Source organism: Girardinichthys multiradiatus, chromosome 3 (genome assembly GCF_021462225.1).
Source record: "Girardinichthys multiradiatus isolate DD_20200921_A chromosome 3, DD_fGirMul_XY1, whole genome shotgun sequence".
In the NCBI taxonomy this organism is placed as follows: domain Eukaryota; kingdom Metazoa; phylum Chordata; class Actinopteri; order Cyprinodontiformes; family Goodeidae; genus Girardinichthys; species Girardinichthys multiradiatus.
The window spans coordinates 40,310,294-40,337,451 of record NC_061796.1 but is presented as its reverse complement, the minus strand read 5'-3'; the positions used below and the strand labels follow the sequence as shown (position 1 = coordinate 40,337,451).

Genomic DNA, 27,158 nt, shown 5'->3' with positions numbered 1-27,158 from the left:
GGCTGTATTCAGCTGGCCGAATTGCGGTCTTGATACCTTTTCACTTGATGTTTCTCTGCTAGGAGCTCTCTGGGACACAGGTTGCTTCCGTAGGCCTCAAAGAAAAGCCAAGCCACGCTTGTCGTATTACTCTGTTTTCATATAAATGCTGGATTATGTGAGCAGCAGATCAATGCTTAACTTTGTTGCACACAATCAGTAGGAATTCGGCCGTTGGATCGTAGTAACTTTGGATACATGGATTCTTTGACGTAATAGTCTTATACTGGCCCACGAGTTTAAAGAGCTTCAGCTGAGGCGCTTGCCTCTACATCTGGAATGTTACTCTTTCAACCAATGTTGATGCTATTGGATACAAACTTTGTATCCCTACAATAAGACACGGTGTAAGGAAATATCTAGGTTTAAGTTTAAATTGCTTTTGCACATCAACCTTTGCAGTTAATTTAAACAAATGTTCTATTACAATTATCACTGGTAACATCATAGCTACAGTCAAACAGGTTGTTAGGTTGAAGTTACAATTCTGGCAATGGATTTTTTGTCGAATTCAGATGACCCGTCTAATCCTAGCTTTTATTTATTACAGAAAGGCTCCAACTAAATTTTGGTCACGTTGATATTCGCCTCAACAATATAGGGAAGTTTATCACTGGCACAACAACTGCAAGCTGTCACGGTCCTGTGCTTGCAAAACAAGCCCATAACCTTATCTCTCCATCACTGTACTTAACAGTTATGTGGTGTTTAGAATTGATTTGCTATGTTTGGTTTTCCCCAAACACTGCCCAACATCTGTACTCTGGCCTTGTCTTTTGAAAGGACATTGTTCCAGAAGTTTTGTGATTGATTGAGATGCTTGGATTTTTGCAAGTTTGTCAGATTATTGAATGGCCTAACTGTGATGAACTCACTGACACGGCTATTCCTGAGAAGATTGGAAAATGTCTTAAATAATTTACACTCCGAAATAATGTTTCTTTATGAGGTATGATTGACTACAATTTTTTTAGAAATGGCTTTATAACCCTTCCCAGATTGGGTAGCAGTACAATAATTACTCTTTGAGGTCATTATGAATGTCTTTCCTCCTCGTCTTTATGTTAACACAATCTGCTAAAACCCACTCTTCTACGTATATAGGTGACAGTCACAGATCAAGTGCTTAACCAGGTACATTTGATTAGCAGCACCTAGCTGCTACTTTATCTCCTAATTCCTGTGGATTACCCTAACCATGCTCTGAGGTTTAGATGGAAAATATTTTAAACCACACTTGAGCCTATTTTAATAGAGATAACTATTGACAGTTTAGTGGTTTAAATGTTTTCCACTCAAATATGCTCACTGGGGGTGAAGTAACACAAAATAAATTCCCCATATTCAAACGTTTTCGAAATAATCCAAAATAAATTTTCCTACATTATTCATACGAGCCACTCTAAATATTTCAGTCAAATTTCTGCTCATAAATCACACTTCAAAATTATCCAACTTCTTATGGAAAAACAAGCACATCGCAACCACTTAAAATGGGCTGTGCGCTTGACATGTTGCCATCAATTAGAAGGCACAGCTGTTAATTTTCCCAGCTGCTCCAACTGTCTGCGAGCTGAAGCATTGTTCAAGGTGATAATGTCATTTTAGCAGTAAATCGTTTAACCTGAAGACGTGTTTTCATCTGCTAGGTTTTTTTGCAGTTCACACCAAAATGGCTGGACAACCTTTTGCAACATCCGAAAAAAGGTTGTGTTCACTGGAGAGGCTCCATTTTGAGCATATGGGTACAAGTTTATTTAGCAAGGATTCTTAACACAAAGTTAAAGCATTCCGGACTATTTTTGCTGCTTTTTGTAAAGAAAACGGTGTCTTTCTGTAGTGTTTTTAAAGTTTTGGTTGTTACATTGATTCCTGTTTGAACTCTAATGGAGGCACATAATGGCCCCAAACAGTGTAAATCACTAATGTTTCTTATGCTTTTACTTTTTTCATTAATTTGCAGATAAACCCCCCACTTTAAAGAGAATTTGCAGTTTTAATTACAGTTTGCACTCCACCTCATTAATACAGAAAAATAAAGGAACCATATTGTCATAATTACAAAAAATTTACAGATTTAGGGTAATGTTAGTACAATTAATTTGCTTTTCCTTATCTCCTGAATGCAGCTGGTGATGTCCCTTACCTGAAAAGCCAGATGGTAGCTTCCGCTTGTAAATCTACTGGGAAATAAATCGCCCACAACAGGAAATTAAGAGCAACGCCACCTGTCTTTAATTTGTGCACAAATTAGCTTTTCATCCATTTCTTTTATATTAGTTAAACACAAATGGTTATGTGGTTTGACTCACAGATGGGAGTTGATTTAGGTGGAAATAGTTTAAATTTAAAGTCATGTTCTCCTGTGTATTTTTATAAGTGTTTTGGTAAACCAATAAAAGCAGTCTCAGTAAGGTTATAATATCCAAATGAACTTAATGGGTTTTACAGTTGTTACCTTTATTGCCAGAACAGGCGTCTCTTAATAATGTCCTTGGCTCGTTTGCTGGTAACAAGCTCATGTCCAGCCCCACCCTGCAAATGTAGCAATGCTGGCAGAAGGCAGCTGAACAGTTCAGAATGTTTAATCTTCTTCTTTAGCAAGGAGAGGCAAGTACAGCTTACTTGGCAACTAGTTAACTACATAATACGCAGTTACTGAGGCAATTTTTATGATTTCACAAAAAACTCACTAAATTTTAGAACAAAGGATTTTGAGTTGCTGAGGTTCATTTCTTGTTAATAATGCTGACCCTACATTTGTAATAATAAACACATCCATCCATCTATCCATCCATCCCTCCCTCCCAACCCCAAGCATGAAGGTGTTGCAGAACTGGAGAGCTCCTTCAGTGAAAGACTGCTGCATCCTTGGTGCACAAATGGCAGCTGTTAGACTTTATAACCATTACTGCTCCCAACAAACTCAATAAGTGTTTACATCACTGCTGTTATTTTTTTTTTACATGTACTTTTTGTGCTTTTTTAAATTATCCTACTTAGTTCCACATTTCTTTGATGACAACCGCACAGTATTCTTTCTATGTGGTAAATTAGCCATTTCTACAGTTTATTTCTTATTTTTTTATGTTTTACATTGTGTAAATCTGCATGATTCCATTTGCCTGTCACTTTGCTGCTGGTACACTGGAATTTACCCAATGAAGGAAGGATATTAATAGGAATTAAAGGACACTTCTATTCTGTTCTTCAGCCATCCATCCATTCATCCATTTTCCTATCACACAGCAGTCCAACCATCAGTATGTTCATCATAAAGCCATCCATCCATTCTTTTCTTTTTTTATCCATCCATCACTTCCAAGACTGGTTTATATTAACAGCTATAGGAGAGATTCCAAGACCTCTTTCCTCCCATCTACCTTCTGCAGCTCATTTCAGGGAGCAGTGAGACATGGTCTGTCCTACAACACTTTGGGTCTGCCCTTAGGACTCCTCCAGAGGGGGCATGTTCAAAATACTTCTGTAGGGAAACATCCAGAAAGTATCCTCACCGGATGCTCGTTGAACTTGGTGAGAATTAAAACATTCATGGTGAATTCCAAGCTTTGCCCTTTGGTTGAGCTTCCTCTTAACCACAACAAATTGACATAGTGGTCATAATGCTGCAGTTGATGCTCCAGTCACCTCTGTTCCTCCAACTTGTGAATAAGACCCTGAGCTACTGAAAATTTTGCCAAACCTGAAGTCAGAGTTTTATGTAAATCTACATTTTTGTTGGAAGTCAAAGTTACAGCTAGATTGTAATCAAAACTATAAACTTGACCCTTGACCCTGTTGTGTTCTCTTGTTTTTTCTTCAGGAGACATTGTGGATAGAAGTTTCTGCTCGTCTTTAGCAGCTTTGGAGCCCATCCCCTGTGAGGTGCCTTGCGCAAGAGACTGTGTGCTCAGCGACTGGACGCCCTGGTCGACCTGCTCTCAGACATGTTCCAGTAAGACTGTGGAGGGCAAGCAAATGAGGACCCGCTCCATTCTGGCATACAACGCCGGGGAAGGTGAGTGTCAACCTGCCTACCACACTGTTGCTCTGGATATTGGAAGAAAACATGCAGATGAAGCCTTTTCAAGTTGTCCTTTGCTGTCAGTCTCTGGGTGCCTGATTTCACACTTGTCTGCTTGTGCATTTGTCCTTATCTTGCATATTTTGCTTATCTGTCGTGATGATTATTTCTGTTGGTCTGCCTTCTTGCCTGACTCTCACTTTTTCTCCACATATGCCTACATGTTCTTTGGAGTTTAAACCTGTGTGTTCTATTTGTTTTCCCTCCTCTTATCTGGGTGTGTGTTCTCCTCATAGTCACTGCAATGGTTGTGGCTTGGATCACAGTGATGGAGGGTAACGGTTCTAATTAAAGATTCCTGGTAGCTATTTTAAACCTCTAGCTATGTGTTTGCACAAAGTAGTTGGCTTGTTTGGAGTTCAGAAGAAAAGTTTTTGTAGCTCCTTTAGGGGAACTTATAATTGATTTTGGATTAATTCAGCATGTTGCTTTCTAATTCAGTCAGGCCTTGTTGGTTTTGTGTGAAATAGCTTGACTGTTGTTCTGCTGCTGCAGTATTAGTTTATGTGGCCAACGCGTATCATATTAACGTTTCCAATTAATTTCTTGTCCAGGTCTGTCACAGGTGCCCAAGTTTCCAGAACTTTATGGTAATCTTTGATTCTTACTAGACTAGTGGTAGCTTTAGAGTGAAAATGACTTTTAAAACGTTTTACTGTCTCTAATCATTGTGAATACACATACTTAAGAACAGTAACTGAAGTAAGCCTTTCCTCTCTGCCTCTGCATAGTAGAGTAGATTTTGAGCTCCCTGGCAGATTTTGCAGCTTATCTGTGGCATATTAATAAATGAAAAACTTGTTGAAACTGGAGGAGCCACTCAAAGCATAAGACGCGGGGGTCATATTAATATGCAACCACCCATGTTTGCACGGGACTCTGTGTTAATTAGTGCATTAATAAGCAAATTAATGACCTAATTAGCATAACTGCTTATTCATTGGTGATTACGGAGGGACTTAAGAAAGCCCTAAGTGCTTCTCACTGTTTGACACCCATCAGCGTAAATGATGTGCAAGATTCATGTTAAGAAGCCATTTGTGAATGAGGCACAAAATATAATTTATCTAGCAAAGATTTGTCAAGGAAAATGCTACACTTTGATTAAACCTGCCTAAAAAATGCCAAATGAAATTATTTTTCTGTCGTCAATACCAAACGTTCATCAGTCTGAAAAAGTAGGTCATTTAGTGTCTTCTAGGTGTGGATAAGTATGAAAAAACATATAAAACATATTTTTATTTCCAGACTTTATTCCCTGTCCTACTGTCTATTTACAATCATGTTGTCTCATTTCTGGATATGATTTGATCATTTGTGTCTTGTAAACTGTGTGAAGATGGTTTGTTGTGAATTAGTTCTTCATAAATAAATTGAGTTAAAAGTTGTCAATCCATCAAATTGTTTTGTCCATCCATCCATCCATCCATCCATCTGTCCATTCATTCTGCTTCTAGTTTCAGTTTTCTCCAGGTTCTATTTTTAAATGTCCCACTGAAGAAATATTTGTCATAACTTCATAGTAAACTGTTGTATTTGCACTTTATGGCTAAACAGGACCAAGAACTTTAAAAATGTGATCGTGGAAAAATATGGAATTGTGCATTAAACATTTGTCTGAACCCTAAAGGTAGTCCTTTCCTGAGAGCTCCTTCATATGTAATTTAATGTCCCACTTACAGCGGTTTCTAAGTCATTGCTGTTTGTAGCTCATTTTCCCATGTCATGTTCTTGTTGAGACTTTTATCGCTCAGTCAGCTCAGGCTTTCTGGCACAGTCAGCAGGAAGGAAGTCAGAGAGATCTCAGTGAAGTAGTTTGGGACTGAGCTTGGCACATGTGTGTACACCGCAGCTCTATTCAGAGCTGGCTTCTTGACAACTCCGGCAATGAGCTACTGGTGTGGAGATCTCTCGGTCCTGTGATACCTTTCAATCTTTGCTGAAAGCTCTAAGTGTCTGTGGTAATGAAATCATTCCATGGCTGACTGCTGCATCACCAAAAATGTATAGAAGACTGTCAGAAAAGGAGAAATTGCTTTCGAGATTTCTAAACCACATGCATGGGATGTACATTTTAAAATAGTGCATTTAATAGGCTTATTTGTAAATTGATACACAAAATAATACATAAAGTGTAACATTTAAGCTTCCAAAGTGCCTTGCAAAACTCTTTATATCTTTTGATCCTTTTAACATTTTGCCGCGTTACAGCAACTTTTGTGTATTTTATGTGATAGACCAACAAAAAGAGGCACGTAACTGAAGTAGAAGGAAAATATTAGAATGTTTTTATAAATAAAGATACAGAGAGTGGAACCCCAAAATTCAGTGTCTAATCTAAATGATAACACAAATAAAAAAAAAATACTTGATTTATCAATGCTATGGCCTTATGACCTGCAAAATCATGGGGAAGGCTGCTTACTGGACAGATGTCTAGAAGATGGTCATTGACACCCTCCACAAGGAGGGTGTCAATGAGTTTTCTCACAGAGGGCTGTGTCCAAAAGTCTTCTTAGTAGTTGAGTGGAAGTAAAAACTGTAGTAGGGAAAGGTCAACAGGGATAACTGCAGCTTTGAGAGGATTGTTGAGCAAAGTCCTTTCAATAATTTGGTGGAGCTTCACAAGGAGTGGACTGAGGCTGGAGTTGGCACATCAAGATCCACTGCACACAGATGACTCCTTCACATGCACTACAAATGTTGCATTCCTCTTATCAAGCCACTCTTGAAACATAGACAACATCAGAAGTGTCCACCCTGTGGTAAGGAGAATGGTACTGTTGTTCAGTAGTCCAAACTTCTCTTGTCAGAAGAAAGTAAAGTTTGAATTTCATTTTCAAATCAAGGTCTGGTAAACTGGAGAAAAGATGGAGACACAGAATCCAAGTTGCTTGAAGTCCAGTCAAAAGTTTCCATAGTCAATGAGGATTTGGGCTGCCATGTCATCTTCCTTCTGCTGACAAGCTTTATAGAGATTCGGATTTCATTTTCAAGCAGGACTTGGCACCTGCCCACACTGCCAAATATACCAAAAACTGGACCATGGTGTTACCTGGCAAACAGACCTGAACCTCATAAAGAATCTATGGAATATTGTCAAGAGAAAGATGACCCAACAATCAGATGACCTCTGAAGGCTGCCATCAAATCTACCTGGGCTTCCATTACACCTCAGCAGAACCATAGCCTGATCACCTCTATGCCACGCCTTGTTGATGCAGTGTTCATGCAAAAAAAGCCCAACCAAGTAGTGAGTGCATAGAAATTAACTTAGTAAATTTTGGGTTTTCCTCATCTCTAAGCTGTAATAGTTAAAATTACAAGAAATACAGGCTTGAAATATTTCACACTGTGTAATGAATCTATATATGAGTCTCTGAAATGAGTGACAAACAATATTATTTAACTTTATTTTAATTCCCCTTAATGTCTAGCAACCACTTGCTTCTCACTTTTCAATGTGTATTCTCAGGTGGTTCCCTGTGTCCAAACAGCAGTGCACTTCAGGAGGTGCGGAACTGTAACGAACATGCCTGCATCGTTTATCACTGGCAGACGGGGCCCTGGGGGCCATGCACAGAAGACCCCTCCACAGCATCTCTGAACACCTCAGCAGGGATACGTCCCACTGGAGATAGTCAGGGTCTGTGCTCCATGGGAGTGCAGACTCGCAAGGTCATGTGCGTCCGGGTCAACGTCGGACAGGTACCACCCAAAAAGTAAGCTGATTTCAGTTTAATCTAAAGCAGTAAACATTTAAAGTAAAAGTTTGGCAGATTGACTGTTGAAAGGGTGAGTGTAAAGGGGCTGCTGAAATTTGGTGTTTGTTGGAGAATAACTTACATTAGGAATTTGAGAAAAGAAAAATATGGTAAACTATTGTCGGCCCAAACACAAAAGATAAATAACCTGATTATTTATTACTGGATATGCTTTAAGTGTGATTCAAACTGGTAAACACAGCATAAGAGAAACTACATTCGAAACCAAATACTTACACACACTTAAAAAGACTCAACCTTTTTCCCCTCAGTGTCTGATTAAATCAGTCTAAACCTTTCCTGTTTCAGGTCAGTTCGGATTACTAAAATTATTTCTATTTGCCAAATAACAGTATAATGCAGACGATATATATATAGTTTATGCCTCTTAAGCTGCATGACTTAGGTCAAATGTTTTGGGGATCCTTCCAAATTCTTCTCACAATAGCTTACATTTTGTCCCATTTCTTCTAACTCAACTGGTGCAACTGGATCAGGTTTGTAGGCCTCCCAAAACGTTTCTATGAAGCTGAAATCAGGTCTATGTGATGGACAACGTTCCTCTCTTTCATCCACATGTAACAGTGGTCATCATAGCTAAACACTTTAATTTTATTATCAGACCACAGTATATGTCTCCAAAAATCTGGGTCTCTGTCATTGAGTGCAAACTGTAATCTGGCTTTTTATGTTGCCTTAGTCTTCCTTAGTGGCTTCTCAGCACATGGTGGTAGAGTTTTTGTTTCACTTTGGATTTTGAAACTCTCTCAACAGCTTTAAACAGACTTTTTGAAAGGTTTTAGGCCGTTTTGCGCTAGACTTTTTCGTTGTCCGTCATTTTGACTGACAGGGTTAAAAAAATCTTGTCATTTTCTATTTTTGTCCGTCACTTTATTTTTTAAATGGTAATAATTAAACATTCAATAGCATTTATTTTCATTCATTTTAATTAATATTCAGTCGGAACAAGCTGAACACAGAATCCACATCAACCAGATGAATACATGTAACTTTAAAAAAAAAAAAACATACTGACCATGGTCCCAGTAACTACATGTAAACAATGAAGTTAAATGACTGCATATGAACAGATCACCTGCTGTGGCCTGAACACACATTCTCACACGTTCCTCCTGGTCTGCATGAACCTGAATTGCGCACCTGCATTTGTTTTTTCTTTATCTACCACTGGATTAGTCCCTTGTTTTTCACCTTTTTTATTAACACCATCATTGTTATTAGGCTTAAAAATTCTAAAACCCAGGTGTAAAGTCAATGAGGTGATGTATTAGAAAACAACTAATTAATATGCTAACCCGCCACCAAGTGGTCATGGGTGTAAATTGCAATCTGTCAAAATGACTGATAGCCTTCAAATTTTTCTGTTACAGTTTAAAGAGAAAACAGGCTTAAAAGGAAAATATTAGGTTAATGCTACCCCTTGTCTTTGGTTTTGTTTTTGGGTTGATAAACCCATTTTGTACCTTCCTGAACCGTATGATAGCGGGAGACTCCCATGCGGTTAATGCGTGCATTTAGATGTTTTGCACAAGGAAAGGGTGTATTTGAGGTGTGCCTCCAATTAACTCAAATAGCTGCACGGTGGCGCAGTCGGTAGTACTGTTGCCTTGCAGCAAGTAGGTCCTGGGTTCGATTCCCGGCCGGGGGTCTTTCTGCATAAGAGTTGGGTTTTCACCGGGTACTCCGGCTTCCTCCCACAGTCCAAAGACATGCCTGTTAGGTTAATTGGTCTCTCCAAATTGCCCTTAGGTGTATGAATGAGTGTGTGCATGGTTGTTTGTGTATTGCCCTGTGATGGACTGGTGACTTGTCCAGGGTGTACCCCGCCTCTCGCCCATAGACTGCTGGAGATAGGCACCAGCTTCCCCGCGACCCACTATGGAATAAGCGGTAGAAACTGACTGACTGACTGAAATTTTTTTTTCTGAAACACAGAACCTGTTTTCTTCCTGAACCGTATGATAGCTGGAGACTCCCATGCGGTCAATGCGTGCATTTAGATGTTTTGCACAAGGAAAGGATGTATTTGAGGTGTGCCTCCAATTAACTCAAATAGCTGCACGGTGGCGCAGTCGGTAGTACTGTTGCCTTGCAGCAAGTAGGTCCTGGGTTCGATTCCCGGCCGGGGGTCTTTCTGCATAAGTTGTGGGTTTTCACCGGGTACTCCGGCTTCCTCCCACAGTCCAAAGACATGCCTGTTAGGTTAAGTGGTCTCTCTAAATTGCCCTTAGGTGTGTGAATGAGTGTGTGCATGGTTGTTTGTGTATTGCCCTGTGATGGACTGGCGACTTGTCCAGGGTGTACCCTGCCTCTCGCCCAAAGACTGCTGGAGATAGGCACCAGCTTCCCCGCGACCCACTATGGAGTAAGCGGTAGAAACTGACTGACATTTTTTTTTCTGAGACACAGAACTTGTTTCCTTCCTGAATCGTATGATAGCTGGAGACTCCCATGCTGTTAATACATGCATTTAGATGTTTTGCACAAGGAAAGGGTGTATTTGAGGTGTGCCTCCAATTAACTCAAATGTATTAAACAAATCTATCAGAATATAACAAAGTCATTACAGCCTCATCAGGGCTTTCCAAAATTCGTTGAAGGTATAACCTCAGTGTATATAAACTTATAAATTTAAGCAAAGTTAAAAATACTCTGTTTTGCTTTTCCGGCATTTAGCAAATTAAAACAATTTTAAGATTCCGTACCTATCTAATACAGCAAAAGTTAAATCTGATTTAATATCAGACAATAAGAGAAGTTTCTGTCATTTATAAAATGTAGTGTATACCATCCATACTAAATAACATTTAAAGCATTTAAGAACAATTAAACAGTCCACAAAATACCATTTTAAAGCTAATTCTATGACTTGGCTCATTATGTTCTGAGAATACTCAACCCTTGTTGCACAGCACACCACAGCAGACTGGTTGTACATCATATACAATGTGTCAGAATTACTTTTCCCCTGGAGTTACCCTCGGTTTGCTGGAAACAGGTGCTCTACAGAAATCAAAGGTCACAAAACCTGCAGTAACTTCATCAGTACAAGAAATTGGCCATTTACCACAAGAAGTAAAATGTCATAAATGTACTTCATCACTTCAGTTTTAATGCCGTTAGAAGCAAGTAATTAAAGTCCTGCTACTTTTTTCAGTCACCTCTTCTGCTCTGCTGCCAGAGCTGCAGCTTCGAGCCAGTGTAATATGTGACAGTCTCAGTTAAGCATCTTGGCGATAAACTGTGAGAAGAAGGAACTAGAAGATTGATTTTGATGGCTGACAGTCAGTGGAGCTACACAGGTGACTATTTCTTCTTACCTGGACAGCAGGCAGTTTCATTCAGGCTACAATCCATCTGATCTCTGCAGAAATGTACATTTTGTACAAGACTGTGTCTTCACTATGTGCAACATTGGATCTAATAGGAGACATGTTTATGTGCTGTAGATTTAAAGTTTTGAAGAAAATACACATTGTTGATTATACAATATGCACATCACTTTGTATGTAGATGTTCAAATAAGTAATATTTTGAGTTTAAGTTGTTTAAGTTCTAAGTTGTAAACTTTTTTTTTTCACCTTGTGAATCACATCTGCTTACAAAATAAACTTTTTGCAGAGATGTTCTAGAGAGCAGAAGAAGTAACCGATGCTCTTTTGTGACTGTATACAGTTTGTAATCAAGAAAAATGCGAAAAAAAAAACTCTTTGGCTAAAGTTCCAACACCAATTTTACAAACTCAAAACTCTTTGGCTTCTTTTTGATGCCACTTGTGGAGGCAACGCTCTAATTTCTGAGGATGTGCAAATCAAACGTTGCAATCAGATGTAGGATACACATAATACACGTAATTAGAAAGTCTATTATTGGTTCGACTGAAACTCATTAAACAGAGACTTTATTTTATTGATTTTTCTTCTTGTTCTTAACATTTTTTACAGCAGTTAACTGAAATATCGAAGACCATTTCATAATCAGTTTTACTGGAAATGAAAAGGATTGAAATAAAAGTTATTAAAAGTAAAATATGACATCCTAGTAGCAATACCAGCAGGATCTGTTCACTTTATTTATATAAACCAATTGTCATCAAATGTCATCTGAAGACACTTTACAAGACAAACAGTCCAGTTATTTTCAGGTATAACACAAAAGTTACTTTCAGGGTCTGCCAAAGTTAATACTTTCAATAAATAAATAGGTTAAATAATCTCCAGCCCTAAATGGGGACCAGTTCTTACTTAGCATCACTTTTCTAGAGGCCTATGGGTTGGTTGATCAACAAGTTGTCTGCATCAGCGTCAGGATAACTGGGGAGAGAAAATGAAAACTTCAGGTTCAACACTAATTTAAAAATGGGACTGGGACTACAGGAACAAATTTGTGTCGTCTTCCTATCAAACAATCCCAACCAACAAATAATGGTAGGTCAGTGCACCACAGCTCATCACAAAGCTCCTGCTTTTAGTTGAATTTCTAAACTTCAGGCCATTAAATATCACCAGCTGGTTTTTATAAATCTTGTTTTATGGTAAACTGTTTTTTATAGAGCTGGGCCTGTTTGAGATACTCATGATAACCTCAAGTAAAAATGACTATTTGACTTTATCTGGTTGTTTCTACAAAGTCTTTTAAGCTCTTCTATTATAGCAGAGAAGAAACAATTATTCTCACTGGTGTTAAAATGACTTATTGATTATTGCAAGTGTAATAATGTTAGTTATAGTTATAACTATTATGTTAACTTGATTTTGATGAGTATAAATAATAGAAAATGCCCACTAAATGAAACAGTTCACCTGTGCTTATGCATAATGTTATACATTTTTCCATCCTGCTTCCTTCTCTGGTTACTTGCCACCTGTAGTTTTAAAACAGAACTACCCATAAGGACAATGGGTTGTACTTCTTTTTTTATCTCTTTGCAACTGGAAACATTTCCATAAATTTGCATTTGTCTTTGTGGTAAACCAGTGAAATGTGTAGTGGCCTTCTTTAAACTAACCAACAGTTCACAGCAACAGGAGGGGAAGCACTGTTTATGCTCCATAGAGCCAAAGCAAACTCCAGTCATCGCTACAGCTTCACTGGCATCTTATTAAAATGAATTTAAACCATAGAAACAGTATAACATAAATGTTTGGTGGTTTTCACTCTACAACATTTGAAAACCTAATACTGGACACCTACCCATGCCTAATAGTTTTAGATAGCTTCTATAAATGAGACTAGCAATATCTGCCCATCTTATACAAGAGATTATTAGCTCCTTACTGTCTGAAATTTTGTTAAAAAAAAAAACATGTCTTTGCTGTCAAGTAGATGCTAAATGAGGGAGAGATTTTTACTTTGAATATAGTGCATACAATTAAAATATGTTTAGATTGTTTCTATGCAAATTAGTGAAATTAGGCATATGTGGGCATAACTCTGACCCCTAGATGGCAGCAAACTGCATCCAATATGATGTTGGTATGTGCCCTAGATGCATCAGAAAGTATTAAACTGGATAAAAAAGTTTAAGATGTTTGATAGGTGACAGTAGTCTGACAATTGTCTGCGTAGAATTATTGTCATTTCACATTGCACTACAACCCCTAAAATAAATTTAAAATACACCAGAAAGAGAAATATTCAATGGAAGAGACATTTTAAGTGTGTGTTGATGTGGACTTGAAGTGGTTCTCTCCACCCAGGAACCAGCTCTACCACCAGTACAGGAACTGATTTAGTGAAATGTTTTTAAGAGGCAGAAATTACTCATTTACAATCCACCACAGTTGGCTTTTTGTGGGTTAAATGAATAATCAAATTTTGGAAATTGCTCAGTAAAATCTGGAACTATAGTTTAAGAAAAGTTCCCAAAGTCGTGTTGGGGACCCCACTGTGGCTCAGAAAAGACAAAATTGGGTCATAGAAATTCTTCAGAAATTATATTTATTAAAAGAATCACTCAAATTTAACATTTTTGCTAACATCTTCACAACACAATGAAATTAGTAATAAATTAATAAACATTATTTTGGCAGTTGCTGTTACTTTGTGGGCCTGTAGGTGAAAGTTCTCTGACAAGCCGCTTCGATTTTCTTCTTTTGTATAAAATCTTTACTTCTGGGGACCTTTTCATGTTTAAAATAGTAGCTTGACAAACACAGAAGAAACTTTTGTCATCTGATCTGTTTGAGTTACTGAAAATGCATTTTAAAGGACATCAGTCACTAACTAAACAGGGCTGTACCGGTACCTGGAGATGTCTGTAGATGATGATGAGAACAGGGAAGAGATAATAGAGAGAGATCAGTGTTTGGGAGCAAAGCACCAGCAGCATGAGAGTAAAGCAAGTCTGAGTGAAAACAAGGAGACTGACAGAGCTGGTTAAGTAAATTGAGCGCCCCCAACATGAGCTAAAGTCCCAGTTCATATCTTTCCTTTGCAGGCAACCACAGATAAATAATATCTGTGTCCCTGAAAGCCTAATTAACCCTGCCGTTTTGGGCACTGGTGATTTCTCATTGATGATAATGACGGTAATTAAATGGGATTGATACTTTAAGGCAATTTAATCATGAGGGAGATGAGAGGCAGGATGTTTGCGGGTAACTGCGAGGACCACACCACATGAGGCAAATTCAAAATAGATGAGTTTACCCAAACATCTGTTGAAAAGTTCAGCTCAGGCCTTGTCAGTTATGCTTGACCAACCCTTTCAACAAAACGAGGAACCACAAGCAGATCACATACAGTGAAAAATAAATACAAAGGTTTCTGATTTATTACAATTTGCACTCATAATGGGCATGAATGTCAGAGTAGTTTGGGGCTTTAATAATTTGTTTAAACTGTTTTTAACTAGGATGAAATGAAGTGGTGAGTTTACAGCAAGCCTTTTGTGACCTGCTTTCTGTACAGCAGAACCTAAGCATTTTGGCTGCATATTTGACGAGACTTCCTTAGATTGAGTTCAGAACATTAGGGAGGCCACTCTAGAAGCCTATTATTAGCATGTTCTTCATTCCAAACAACTTTGGATGCATGTGGGAACACCTCGCCTCCTGTGGGAACACCTCGCTGCTATCCAAAATTCAATGGTCTAGCTGTTGATTTGATGTGAAGTTGTAGAATTTAAAAGTTGTCCTTCATTCTTTCACTCACTTTGGGCAAGGCAAGACATTCCCACTGCATAATCCTACAACAACTATGCTTGGAATCTACTACAGTCTTTTTAGGTTTGTAGGCCTGACCTCTCCTTCTCTAATCATACTTCCTGCCTTAGAGACTAAATGGCTCAATAATCACACCCAACTCACTGGGTCTCACTGAACACTCAGGGCAGCTGCAAACCTGTTTTGGATCAGGAGTTTCTTTCCCATTCTGCAGCCTCTCAGTTCATTACGATGTAAAACTAGTTTAATGTGTACTGTTTTTTTAGCAGTTTCCAGGTCATGGCAGACTTGGTGGTTCTCGAGTTGTTGCTGAAGATTCAGACCAGTTAGAGAAAATCCAAATTATAGTTCAGTTTGTTTATGCAGCACAAATTCACAACAAAATCTCAAGGCACTTTGTAAAGTGCATTTATAACCCCATTTATATTCCGCTGCACATTGATTGTCAGATATAGGTATAGTTGCTGATAATTGTGAAAATTATACCAATTAAATTGACACATTTTCCCGATGTTTGGCTTTCTTTACCTTGACACAATGTTCTACTTCTTTCCATGAGCTATAGCATCTCAGCTCTAAAAGATGTATGTCTGCTGTGGGCTGTAAAGGCAATTAAAGTATATCCCACTGCCGAAATACATCACTGATTTTCAGAGCATGGATGCCTGACACCCGAAATATAAAACCCTGTCAAATATTGCATCCAAACAGTCTTTTGCAAAATTGTACACATTGATATTGCAATGATGATTGTGATTCACTATATAATGAATGTTTAAGAAAAAGTAATGAGTTAAGACCAGTGGTAACATCTTTAGTGGCTCATCTAGAGTTAAACAGATGAGCTCTGAGGCAGTAGTAAAATGTATGGGATGAAAAACAAGGTACATACAGTTAGTGACGGCAATAGTTCCTTCAGGTGCTCTGTCTAGGAGAAGAACTGGGTTAAAACACAAAGAAATGGTCAACTATCTTATTTATAGAATTCAAATTTAAAAAGCATGGCTGTATAGGTGCATCTAAATAAAAATTTTAGAAAATTGTATTTTCATTAATTCAGTTTGAGAAATAAAACTATTTTAGCGATTTGTTTTGCTTTATTTTAATCTATATTCCTTACACCTAGAGAAAAATCCAAATCCAGTTTCTCAGAAAATACATAAAACCAAAGTTTAAAAGTATATTTAGAATTTTAGAAATATTGACAAGCATAAATATTTTTTATACAGAAACATTATTTTTTGGCTTACATAAATATGAGAAAGACAGCTTACTTAGTAAATGTCCTGCAGATATTAACTGACCCTGTCCACAAGTATGGGAACCCACAAAAGGCTAAACAAACTTGTTTAGAGTGATGTATCCAAGCATACTAACAGAAAGTTAAGAAAAAGTAACAGGCCTAACCACAGTTTTGAACAGATTATGAACCAAAGCCTATTCAAGTGTTCAATTTAGATTTACGAAGCGTGGGGGGTGGCCGGAGTCAGTGCTTCAAAAGCCACCACACGCAGACATATCGATGACAAGGGCTACAACTGTTACATTCTCCTTAAGTCATGTCATTCCTGAAGTAGACGTCTGAGAGGTTTTACCTGGGCTAAGGAGAAAAAGAACTGGACTATTGCTCAGTGGTCCAAAGTCATATTTAGGCCCGAGCAGGAAGGCCTGCAAGGGCCTATTGTAATTGCTCCGTTTATAATTATTCTGGCGACAAATGAATTGCCTTTTTCGCGGCTTTAACATATTCAAAAACTCACCAAATTTGGCGTAGCCATCAGTTGTGTGTGAAATTTACGTATTTTAAGGGTTTCGCGAAAGTCGCAATAAAAATGGCGCAACAGCGCCCCTGAAAGTGAGATAGGCCAACTGGTAAGTCCTAGAGAGTTGAAATTTAGTACATAGCTGAAAAAAAGTCTCTTGGGGGTATGCCCTAAAACCAACAGGAAGTCGGCCATTTTGGGTCAAAGGGTCAATTTTGGACGTTTTTCACTTTTCATACATGTCGAACTTTAACAAACTCCTCCTAGGCCTCAAAGTTAGCCTTCTCACCGCAAATTTGGAACAGCAATAACTTTCACATAAATTGGCTGAAATACATCAAACTTGGTATTATTGATCCATCTCAGGTCACCAATCCTACCTGGTCAAAAGATGACATCATCAAAGCCACGCCCCCTGAGAACAGGAAGTCACTTTTTTCACTTGGAAAGGTGCCTCTCTGACCCTCTTGACCCAATCAACTTGAAGACAGATAACTAGTGGGTCTAACTTCATTTGAAGCACAGTGCCTTTTCATAAACGGGTGTGGCCATGGCAGCGCGGTGAAGTCAGATGTCACGCCATATGTTTGGCTTTAATTTCCACATACATCATCTGATCTGCACCAAATTCAATGTGATTGATCCTGGTCCAGTTCCCAATAGAGATCTGATGACATATTTGGTGGCCGTGGCCTAATTCGTCCACAGCACCCCTAGAATATTTAAAAAAATCAGCCCCAAGCAATGCTTTGATTGAGGAATCTGAAATTCGGTACACTTATGTATCTTATCAGGACCTACAAAAAAGTCTCTTGGAGCGTTGGTCCAAACCTAGCGGGAAGTCCGCCATTTTGGATTGAAGTTGCCATTTTGACCCCAGATTTGCCCTTTCTAGCCAGCATATCTGAGCAAACTCCTCCTACAGCTTTTGACTTAGATGCCTGAAAATCACTCAGTATACTCTTAAGGCACTGGGGATCAAAAGTTATCAAAAGCTTTTGGATACATGAAAGCGTGTGGGCGTGGCCACGCCTCAAAATATGACTTCTCGCAGTAAAAGACAAAATTGATATTGATCCTACAAGGAAAGTCACAGAGACCTGAAACCTTCTGAGATTGATCTCCCTCTGGCCCTGATTAATATTCACTGATCAGATGCTGACATCATCGAAGCCTCACCCCCTGTGAACAGGAAGTGTAATATTTCACTTAGTGTGGTCCATGTTTGATCCCCTCCACCTAATCAACATGAAACTGTCCCAAGTGACAGATAACATGATGGTCTAAGTTTGTGTCTAGTACTGACTGGTTTGGCTGGAGGGTGTGGCTATGACGGCGTGGCGAATTCTGATGTCACGCCACGGCCATACGTTTGGCTCTAAATTACACATGCTTGGTCCAATTCACTCCAAAATAAATATGGTTGATCTTTGTGAGCCCCCAAACACCTCTATTGGATCACATTGGAATTTGGACCAACAGTGCTCCCTACGAGACTTAAAGGGCTATATCTCCCTCATACATCATCGGATCCACTTGAAATGTAGTATACGTGATCATGAGTTAATGATGGGCATGTTGACACAGTCAATAGATGACCTCACTTTAGCCCCGACCACTAATAAACAAATGAGTGTAGCTTCCATATGGAAGGTCCGATTCACTCCAAACTGAATATGGTTGATCTTTGTCAGCCCCCAAACATCTCAGGCCGAGTTGTGATGAGATGCGAGGGCCTTCAATGCTGCGTGCGGCTTTAATTTCAGATTAAAGTCAATTTTGTATTTATTTTTAGAAATAAAGGTCCTAGAGTATAGAGAAGCGTAGAGGGGCACAGAATCCAAGTTGCATTTGGTGCATGATGAGGTTTTCATGGTCTATGCTGATTTTGTAGAGTCTGCACTTTATTAAGTCTAAAGTGCTGCTGTCTACCAGGACAGCACTTCAGCATGTGCCCCTGCTCTCTAGCTCCATGGAGATGCAGGACTCACCACCTGCCCACATTGCCAAAAGTAACAATACCTTATTCTACCTTATTTATGGAGATGCATCTCTACAATCATTCCACCCAGGAAAAAGTGGATCAAATAAAAATAAAAAAATTAGGCATATAAGATACAAGTCAAGAAAACTAAGTCTTTATCAGTGAATGGAGGGTGGGAACAGACACAAATGTAAGGTTTGGGGTGTGTTGTGTTCAAGCCAAACTGGATTGATGGAGGAAAACCAATAATAAAAATGATGTGTTCCCCCCTGTCAGTGATGATTCTCAGCTGTCTCCACTTCTGTACATTAGATCCAGAACAATCATTTATTGCCTGTTTTTATATTATTTCTAACATTGTCACTGGCAAAGGTGGAACAAGTCAAAGAAAATCTCAGTGAGTTGGAGAATAGGAGAGAAATGGTAATTTACTTTATCTTTTATGCTTGTCAATAACCTCATGTAATTATCTATAATTCTGTGCCAAAGACTAGCACCTGCCCACACTCTTACTTGTTGATTATTATTTTTGGCCTCAAATAAGTCTATTCACGATCCTTTTTTAAAAAGTTCACATCATTGATTGTCACTAGATTAGTGTTTTTAGGATGTTGTCCTTGGTCCACTCTTTTGGTAATGCTTAAATTGATGCAGATTCGCTGAGATCTTTTAGAATAGACTTCTAAATAGTCCATTAGCCCAAACAACACAAATTGTGATGGTCTGTCAGGCTGTAAACAAATGCCTGCTCTCTAAATTGCTCGTTTAAAAGTGAAGCTTTAAATTGTTCTGTGAACTGCTTCACTATTCTCACATATACTAACACACCACTTTGTGAACGAATGTAGAAAGTAGTCTTTGCCATCAATCTTTAACCTGTCCATATTTATGTTTTCATTTATGTTCTGTGTTATGCTTCAGCAAGGCGGAACAGAGCTTATTTGTCACTGAAAGAAATATAATTATTTGTCACAGAAAGAAATAAAGCTATGTCAGTTTTTTACTTCGGTACAGTTAAAGTGAAGCGGACAAACCAGGTCCTACATTCTGAAGACTGCAAACATTTAGCTAAATGTTTAATTACTTAGCATCAGCTGATAGATAGCTGGTAGCTGCTAGAGGAGAGCGTTTGTAGCTCCCAGCTGCTTGATGTGAGGACAAAACGTCTTCAAAAAGCATTCCTTGCACAGTTATAAAGTCCAAATTAAAGCTGCATTTAACAAGTGGTGCTTTTTGCTAGTTTAAATATCCCTGCAATGCTTTCACACCCTTCTGTGTCTCTCTGAAGGGACGTGCCTGAAACGAAGCATTCAATAGATACTCCAACAACTTTTTGAGTTTTTAATAATGGACTAGCTTTAATGGTAATTTCATTTACAAGCGGTAACACCAACTATGCTACAGATGAGCTTTGGTAGATCAGCACTTTCTAATCCTTCTCGATTTAATATTATCATATCATGCACCCCAAATGCACCCAATAGCATACACCCCAAATATGACTGTATGTATTTAATGTTTAAAAAAAGACATCACAGTTTACCTGCTAGTGAAGTGAAGCTGTTTTGGATTATTTACCCATATTTTAACATTGAAACATTGAAAACCATAATTAATAGATTTTCTAGTTTTCAAATCCCAAAAACTATCCTCTCAAAGAAACAATTTAACATGTGGTTTGTAAAATGAAAACTAGCTTCAATTTAAAGATTTGTTATAATGTATTTCATTTATCCTATAAGCACAATAAGATGCTAAGAGATGCTAAGATAGACAATCTGTTCTGACATTACATAAAACGCAAAAGATTCTTGCAATTAAATGTAAATAAAAATGTGCAATATTAGTAATTAGTAATTAGTAATTAGTAATTAATTCAGACCAATTGCAATTGAAATGTTGTAGAGGAAAAGAGAATACAGCATTTTTTTCCCGTTTTGGTTAGAATAATGAAATGTGACATTTACAAAAATGATTATTTGTAATATTTATTTCATTTCAACAATTTTGTCCAACAATTGTTCAAGTTTTGTCTGCTGGGAGGCAAATGCATACAGTGTAGGTGAAAAGTTCACATACACTCATCATTAATTTCATTTATTATAGGCTTTCAATGATGCATTAGTCATTTTCCTTCTAGTATATAATGGCTGTACAACACACAGAACAAACAAGACCTGGAGGCACAATTTACTCTTTTTCACATAAGCTCAAAATTATACATGCCTAAAATCTGAATACACACCACCACTAATATCTGGTGAAATATATCTTAGCAAGCTACACTTTGATCACATGTTTAATTTTTCGTGGTGGAGTGCCCAACCTATGTTCTGAGGCTTTGGTCCTCGACGCTACTGTCGCAGGTTCGACTCCCGGCCCAGTCGCCCTTTGGTGCATTTCTTCCCCCTCTCTCCACCCCTTTCCTGCCAGCCTGCTGTCAAAAAAGTTTAGAAAATAAATGCCACTAATGCTGCAAAAAAAAAAAAAAAAATGTGGCCTGATTCTGGCTGGATAACTGGTTTTAGAATTAATAACTGGTAACAGGTGCAGTTGTTGCATCCATAAGATATGTTTTTTCAGGCTTCATGTGGATGTTCTTCATGCTGCTGTCACTGGCAGGTGTTCAAGCTTCATTGCAATGCAAAAAATAAATCTCTGGCTTTAAAGCATTGTTCTTTTGAAGCTTCGCACACTAAAACCTGCACACATACATGCATACCTAGGAACTGAAATATTATGAACCTCTTGCAGAAAATAATTTGAAGCTTAGGCTCACAATTAACATTGGTGGCATGTTGGGTCCTATTAGGTTGATTGGCAATTATGTTTTTAATTGAGTTTCTGTTAATCAACATGTCGAATAGGAAGTTTTCAAGGCAGCATGAGTTAATTAACTAAACAGGAAGAGGCCAAATTGTGTCCTTAACATACAAAAGCTATCGTAATTTACAGGTATTCAGTGTAATAACATGTAACATGTAAACAAGATAAATTATAAACTTCGAGATGAATGATGAAGAATTTATAGTTTGTGACACTGACATTTCTTGCAGGTTTATAGTTGCTATTGCTATTTTTGTTCATCTGTAATAATAAATAGATTTTTATTTACAGTTTTTAGGAAACAAATTGTTTTAAGCAAGCTTGTCCAGTTTACCCTAAAAGAGATTTCTATTTGAATTAAACCATAAACATAAATTCTATATTGCATCAGTGTGTGTTAACTTTCCACCTCTGATCAAGTACATAATTGCTGGCTTTCTGTCATTACTGCAGAGAGCACAAAGAAACAACGTATTCTATTTATGAGTCTAAAGCATCACATCAGCACTGTGTAAACACTAGTTTGTCTGTCTGAATTCAGGCGATCTTAGAGGTTCTTACTTGTGAGAAATCTATTTGTGGAATGAGCGACTCCATTAGAAGATAGATGGGCAGCAACAATTACTTCTAAAAGGTTGTTGCTGATGTCTTTCCACTTCACACATGAATGCTCCAGACCAGCAAACTGCCAAAAATGGGTGGTTCTGTTGCATTTGATTAAAAGCAGCTAGTTGTTTCTTGTCTGCTTATTGTCTTAAAGGGAACATATCATACTTTTAAATCTTCAATCATTCAGTTGTGATCTATATAAAGTGGTACTGCAATGTTTTAGTCTGAAATCCTTGTTATTGTAGCTCAACTTGACCCCTGTTTTGAGGTGCGTCTGAGAGCAACTCTTTTTGGTGCTGTCTCTTTAAATGCTATTGAGGAACTTCACGCCCCGCCCCACTCGAGGTCAAAGAGCACTGGACTTTAACCCATTTGGCAATTTTTGTAGTTTGACAACAGAGATACAATTATCTAGTGGCAGAGAAACTTTTTATTCCCAAATTGATTAAAAGATGACAACAATGGAAGACTTGTCAATCCGGCCTTACGTGTTCGAGCCAGAGTCTGACCAAGAGCGAGAGGAGAATGAAGATGACGAACCTGCAGAACCGCGGCTTCAAATGACTGCATCGCAATGGTGTGCTATTACTGAATTTACACCCATTCCATCCATACCAACTAACTACGAGATGGAGCGTAGTGTTACTACACTGCTCAAAAAAATAAAGGGAACACTCAAATAGCACATTCTAGATCTGACGGAATTAAATATTCTCATTGAATACTTTGTTCTGTACAAAGTTGAATGTGCTGACAACAAAATCACACAAAAATCATCAATGGAAATCAAATTTATTAACCAATGGAGGCCTGGATTTGGAGTCACACACAAAATTAAAGTGGAAAAACAGACTGCAGGCTGATCCAACTTTGATGTAATGTCCTTAAAACAAGTCAAAATGAGGCTCAGTATTGTGTGTGGCCTCCACGTTCCTGTATGACCTCCCTAGAATGCCTGGGCATGCTCCTGATGAGACGGCGGATCGTCTCCTGAGGGATCTCCTCCCAGACCTGGACTAAAGCATCCGCCAACTCCTGGACAGTCTATGGTGCAACTTGAGGTTGGATGGAGCGAGACATGATGTCCCAGATGTGCTCAATCGGATTCAGGTCTGGGGAACGGGCGGGCCAGTCCATAGCTTCAATGTCTTCATCTTGCAGGAACTGCTGACACACTCCAGCCACATGAGGTCTAGCACTGTCCTGCATTAGGAGGAACCCAGGGCCAACCACACCAGCATATGGTCTCACAAGGGGTCTGAGGATCTCATCTCAGTACCTAATGGCAGTCAGGCTACCTCTGGCGAGCCAGAGCCAGGGCCGTGCGGCCCTCCAAAGAATGCCACCCCACACCATTACTGACCCACTGCCAAACCGGTCATGCTGAAGGATGATGCAGGCAGCAGATCGCTTTCCACGGTGTCTCCAGACTGTCACGTCGGTCACATGTGCTCAGTCTGAACCTGCTTTCATCTGTGAAGAGCACAGGGCGCCAGTGGCGGGTTTGCCAATCCTGGTGTTCTTTGGCAGATGTCAAGCGTCCTGCATGGTGTTGGGCTGTGAGCACAACCCCCATTTGTGGACGTCGGGCCCTCATACCATCCTAATGGAATCGGTTTCTAACCGTTTGTGCAGACACATGCACATTTGTGGCCTGCTGGAGGTCATTTTGCAGGGCTCTGGCAGTGCTCCTCCTGTTCCTCCTTGCACAAAGGCGGAGGTAGCGGTCTTGCTGCTGAGTTGTTGCCCTCCTACGGCCTCCTCCACGTCTCCTGGTGTACTGGCCTGTCTCCTGGTAGCGCCTCCAGGCTCTGGACACTACACTGACAGACACAGCAAACCTTCTTGCCACAGCTTGCATTGATGTGCCATCCTGGATGAGATGCACTACCTGAGCTACTTGTGTGGGTTGTAGAGTCCGTCTCATGCTACCACGAGTGTGAAAGCACCACCAACATTCAAAAGTGATCAAAACATCAGCCAGAAAGCATAGGTACTGAGAAGTGGTCTGTGGTCCCCACAATAAATTCATGTCTAAAATAAAATTTGTTGTCATTTTAGCATTATTTGCAGCTTACCGCTTTGTTGTGTCCGTCTTTTCCAGAGAGAGAAGTAACTGACCCCTTAATCAGATGAAGTCTTTTGGCAAATCCTTTTTCATACTGGTGGAGGTTGCTGAAGAACTCGTCCTTGAAGTATGTTTCCCCCACTGATGTGGAAACAATTCCATAAAAAATGAAATTTAATCAGGCACTTGAAAGAGATTATGATGCTGGGGAACGGTATAATGAATTGTGTAGGTTAATGCACCCAAAAACCGAACATTTAGACGTATCCACTTGCAGCGTCAACATACTTGAGCTTGGACTACTTAGTTGCAGCAAGAATATAGATGCCGGATAGGCAAAATTGATCAGCCGGAAGTCCTTAATGAGCTTATTTAGCTGTTCAGCAGCAAATACTGTGACGTAACAGTTCAAAAACCGTAAACATATGACCCAAACAGAATGATATTTATACACTGTAAGGATTATGATTTTTATTATTATGATTATTATATTATGATTATTGATTAATTAATATTTATCAAGAATTATAATTTAAAATCATAATTTGTAAAAAATTACTTTCTTAACCAAAAATAATTAATTACGAATCGAAATCAGAGATATCCTCTGGTGTTGTAATTATGGCTTAAGGCCCTTGATAATTACAATTATTAAATTATCAGTAATAATTGATAACTATTACTAGATGTCACTGTTTAATCAACCGCTTCATCAAAGGTGGGTAACTTTGACCTTATTTTTACAGAAAATCACTCTTGCTCAAAATGAACACAAACGCTTTCTCTTTATCTACGTGAATATTTATTAAATCAACAGCCCTGATACACCTCGCTATTCTGATTCAGTAATCGTCACCTAATCAAGCATGCAAAAATTCTACAAAAATGGGTAAAATAACTAACTAAACAAGATAACATTGAGTGTGTATGAAAGTCAAACCAGCAGTTATGGCAAAAACAAGAGAAAATATGGTACTGGGCGAAGCTTTGGGAGCGGCCTCCACCAGGCTGCAGTCATAAAACCCCCAAAGTTGGAGCTCAGTGAAACACAAAGGGTCATAAAACTTTTAGGCGGCAACCAGTGGAAAAACACGAAGAGTGAAGACAATGGTATAGTGAGTATTCCACCATGAGTTTCTAGCAGTCCAACTTTTAAGTTCACCTGAGTCTGGGCTCAGGTGTTCAGGGAGACACACACAGCTTCAAAGCGCGGCAGCTTTCAGAGTCCAACAGCGATCAAAGTTTCAATCAGACATTGCATGCACATACAACTTAGTACACATTGGACTATAAATGGCGATTCTAAATCATCCTAAAATCCTACTCTATCCTGCCGAAGCTATTTCTAATAGAAATAAAACAAAATGGCATTACTTGGTGTCGTCTTCTCTGGAGTAGGGGGAGAGGTGGGAGTTTGTTACGCGTCTGTAACAAACTCAGAGACGGTGGGCTTCCCTCCTTTGACAGAAGGGGAAAATATGACGGACCGTTGGCAGTCGACTGGAGATAAAACAAAGAGGAAAATTTCGTCTCCTTGGAAAACCTCAGTGGGTTTTTTTTGCGTTGCGTGTTAAATCCTTGCCTTCGATTGGTAAAGTAAAACTTACTGGTCTTCTTATCCCAGAAAGCTTAGCACGTTGAGCTTCTCATGAGTTTGGCCAGTGAGGAGAACTAATGAACCCCTATGAGTGGTTTCTTCTCCAGAATGATGTGCCTCCGTTGCGTGGTAACCGCGTCTCGGTTTCCAGCGGGAGAAAAGCAATGGTGGGACGTTTTCCGTGTCCTTATATAGCCCAATAATGTCCTCAGTCGAGGTCAGCAGCCTCCCACCCCCACTATAAACAGTGTTGACAAAGCACTGCTTCCCCCTCCTGAGGCGCCAGACGGTTTGCCAGAATCACTTCGAGGCCAACCGGTAGTCCTTCTCCATGGCCTCACCGAACTCCTCCCAAGCCCGGGTTTTTGCCTCTGCCACAGCCCGGGCCGCAGCACGCTTGGCCTCACGGTGCCCGTCAGCTGCCTCAGGAGTCCCACAAGCCAACCACAGCCGATAGGACTCCTTCTTTAGCTTGACAGCATCCCTTACTGCCGATGTCCACCACCGGGTTCTGGGATTGCCGCCGTGACAGGCACCGCAGACCTTACGGCTGCAGCTACGGGCAGCAACATCGACAATAGATGTGGAGAACATGGTCCACTCGGACTCTATGTCTCCAACATCCCCCGGGATCTGGTCAAAGCTCTCCCGGAGGTGGGAGTTGAATACATCCCTAGCCGAGGGCTCCGCCAGGCGTTCCCAGCAGACCCTCACTATGCGCTTGGGCCTGCCAAGTCTGTCCGGCTTTCTCCTCCTCCAGCGGATCCAACTCAGTGGACAGCTCAGCCCCTCTCTTCACCCGAGTGCCCAAAACATGCGGCCGAAGGTCTGATGATACGACAACAAAGTCGATCATCGACCTCCTGCCTAGGGTGTCCTGGTGCCAAGTGCACTGATGGACTCCCTTATGTTTGAACATGGTGTTCGTTATGGACAATCCGTGACTAGCACAGAAGTCCAATAACAAAACACCGCTCGGATTCAGATCGGGGAGGCCATTCCTCCCGATAACGCCTCTCCAGGTGTCACTGTCATTTCCCACGTGGGCGTTGAAGTCCCCCAGTAGAATAATGGAGTCCCTGGGAGGGGCACTATCCAGCACCCCTGACAGGGACACTAAGAAGGCCGGGTACTCCGCACTACCGCTCGGCCCATAGGCCGAGATGACAGACAGAGACCTATCCCCAACCCGAAGGCGCAGGGATACGACCCTCTCATCCACTGGGCTAAACCCCAA

At 39.6% G+C, this 27,158-nt stretch overlaps 1 protein-coding gene across 3 annotated transcripts in view; it reads left to right on the top strand.

Annotated features, from left to right (window-relative positions):
- The window catches only part of LOC124865681 (thrombospondin type-1 domain-containing protein 7A), a 305,007-nt gene that overhangs the window by 187,291 nt on the left and 90,558 nt on the right, over positions 1 to 27,158 (top strand). For all 3 annotated transcript variants that reach the window (XM_047360998.1, XM_047360996.1, XM_047360997.1), the window contains 2 exons: positions 3,863 to 4,057; positions 7,599 to 7,845. In XM_047360998.1, coding sequence (XP_047216954.1) covers positions 3,863 to 4,057; positions 7,599 to 7,845 — 442 coding nt within the window. The remainder of the gene's footprint in view (positions 1 to 3,862; positions 4,058 to 7,598; positions 7,846 to 27,158) is intronic.